The sequence below is a fragment of the Onychostruthus taczanowskii genome, unplaced genomic scaffold (genome assembly GCF_017590055.1).
Source record: "Onychostruthus taczanowskii isolate IOZ18803 unplaced genomic scaffold, ASM1759005v1 scaffold958, whole genome shotgun sequence".
Classification (NCBI taxonomy): Eukaryota; Metazoa; Chordata; class Aves; order Passeriformes; family Passeridae; genus Onychostruthus; species Onychostruthus taczanowskii.
Window position 1 is genome coordinate 431 of NW_024507635.1, and position 2462 is coordinate 2892.

A 2462-nucleotide genomic window follows, 5' to 3' on the forward strand; every position below is an offset into this window, starting at 1 on the left:
GAGAGAAACACACCTGGGGGGGTAACAACACACCTGGGGGGCGAGAAACACACCTGGGGGAGAGAAACACACCTGGGGGAGAGAGAAACACACCTGGGGGGGTAACAACACACCTGGGGGGGTAAAACCACACCTGAGGGACGGCGCCAGCCGGCGCGGGGAGTCCATGCAGCCCAACCGCAGAGGTGAGCGCACCTGGGGGAGAGAAACACCTGGGGGGGTAGCAACACACCTGGGGGGCTCTGGGGACACCTGGGACACACCTGGGGACAGCTGGGACACACCTGGGGGGCTCTGGGGATACCTGTGACACACCTTGGGACACCGGGGACACACCTGGGGATACCTGGGGACACCTGGGCCACACCTGGGACACACCTGGGGGGCTCTGGGGACACCTGGGACACACCTGGAGGGCTCTGGGGACACCTGGGACACACCTGGAGGGCTCTGGGGACACCTGGGACACACCTGGGGATACCTGGGACACACCTGGGGATACCTGGGGACACCTGGGCCACACCTGGGCCTACCTGGGCTGGTTCCGGGCCCACCTGAGGCCCGGCCCCGCCCTCACCTGCGGCGCGCAGCCGATGACAACGCCACCATCCGCGTCACCAACCTGTCGGAGGACACGCGCGAGACCGACCTGCAGGAGCTCTTCCGCCCCTTCGGCTCCATCTCCCGCATCTACCTGGCCAAGGACAAGACCACGGGGCAGTCCAAGGTCACCTGGGCGCCCGGGCGGGGCTCACCTGGCGCTGCCGGCTGTGCCAGCTGTGCCAGGTGGGCCAGGTGTGCCGGGTGCTGAGGAGCCGCGTGTCTTGCAGGGCTTCGCCTTCATCAGCTTCCACCGGCGCGAGGACGCGGCCCGGGCCATCGCGGGCGTGTCCGGCTTCGGCTACGACCACCTGATCCTCAACGTGGAGTGGGCCAAGTGCGTACCTGGGCACTCACCTGGGCACACCTGGGCACACCTGGGGGGTTACAGTCACCTGGGGGGGGGTTACAGTCACCTGGGAGGGTCACACCCACCTGATCCTCAACGTGGAGTGGGCCAAGTGCGTACCTGGGCACACCTGGGGGGATCACACTCACCTGGGGCGGGGTCACACTCACCTGGGCACACACCTGGCACACCTGGGCACACCTGGGCACACCTGGGGGGTCACACTCACCTGGGGGGGGGTCACACCCACCTGATCCTCAACGTGGAGTTGGCCAAGTGCGTACCTGGCACACCTGGGCACACCTGGGGGGTCACACTCACCTGGGGGGGGTCACACTCACCTGGGGGGGGTCACACCCACCTGGTCACACACCCGGGCACACCCGGGCACACCTGGGGTCCCTCTCACCTGCCCTGACTCCTTTTCTCCTCCCCCCAGGCCCTCCACCAACTGAGCCGCTCCCAGTTTGTCCCAGTGGATCCCAGTTGGGCCCAGTTGGGCCCAGTTTGGTCCCAGTTGGTCCCAGTTGGTCCCAGTTGGTTCCAGTTTGGTTCCAGTGGATCCCAGTTGGGCCCAGTTTGGTTCCAGTTTGGTCCCAGTGGATCCCAGTTTGGTTCCAGTTGGTCCCAGTTTGGTTCCAGTTTGGTCCCAGTTTGGTCCCAGTTGGTTCCAGTTGGTTCCAGTTTGTCCCAGTTGGTCCCAGTTTGGTCCCAGTTTGGTTCCAGTGGATCCCAGTTTGGTCCCAGTTTGGTCCCAGTTGGTTCCAGTTGGTTCCAGTTTGTCCCAGTTGGTCCCAGTTTGGTCCCAGTTTGTCCCAGTTGGTCCCATGGCAATAAAGCTCTGGGTTCTGGCACCGCCCCCATCCCAGGATTTGGGCTCAGCCCAAAATTCCCAGCTGGGAAAAAAACGGGAATTTTGGGTGAAAAAATGGGAATTTTGGATGGGAAAACAGGAATTTTGAGGGGGGAAAGTGGGAATTTGGGGGGGGAAACGGGAATTTGGGGGTGGGAAATTGGGAATTTGGGGGGGGAAATGGGAATTTGGGGGTGGGAAAAAAATGGGAATTTGGGAATGGGGAACCACCTGGACACGAATTTTTGATGGGAAAATGGGAATTTTGGATGGGAAAACAGGAATTTTGAGGGGGGAAAGTGGGAATTTGGGGGGGAAAATAGGAATTTTGGGGAGAAAAATTGGGAATTTGGGGGGGAAAATGGGAATTTGGGGCGGGAAATGGGAATTTTGGATGGGAAAATGGGAATTTTGGGGGGAAAAATGGGAATTTTGGGGGGGAAAAATGGGAATTTAGGTGGGAAAATGGGAATTTGGGGTGGAAAAGTGGGATTTTTGGAGGGGGAAAATGGGAATTTTGAGGGGGAAATGGGAATTTTGGATGGGAAAATGGGAATTTTGGGGGGGGGGAATGGGAATTTGGGGTGGAAAAGTGGGATTTTTGGAGGGGGAAAATGGGAATTTTGAGGGGGAAATGGGAACTTTGGGTAGGAAAAGGGA

The 2462-nt window shown here is 59.9% G+C and overlaps 1 protein-coding gene across 1 annotated transcript in view; it reads left to right on the forward strand.

The window, feature by feature from the left end:
* The window catches only part of EIF3G (eukaryotic translation initiation factor 3 subunit G), a gene marked incomplete at its 5' end in the record, with an annotated part of 1894 nt that extends 411 nt beyond the window's left edge, over window positions 1-1483 (forward strand). The window contains 3 exons of the mRNA XM_041426871.1: window positions 591-727; window positions 831-937; window positions 1389-1483. Of these exons, the coding sequence (XP_041282805.1) occupies window positions 591-727; window positions 831-937; window positions 1389-1404 (260 nt within the window). The remainder of the gene's footprint in view (window positions 1-590; window positions 728-830; window positions 938-1388) is intronic.
* Window positions 1484-2462: the final 979 nt, after the last annotated feature.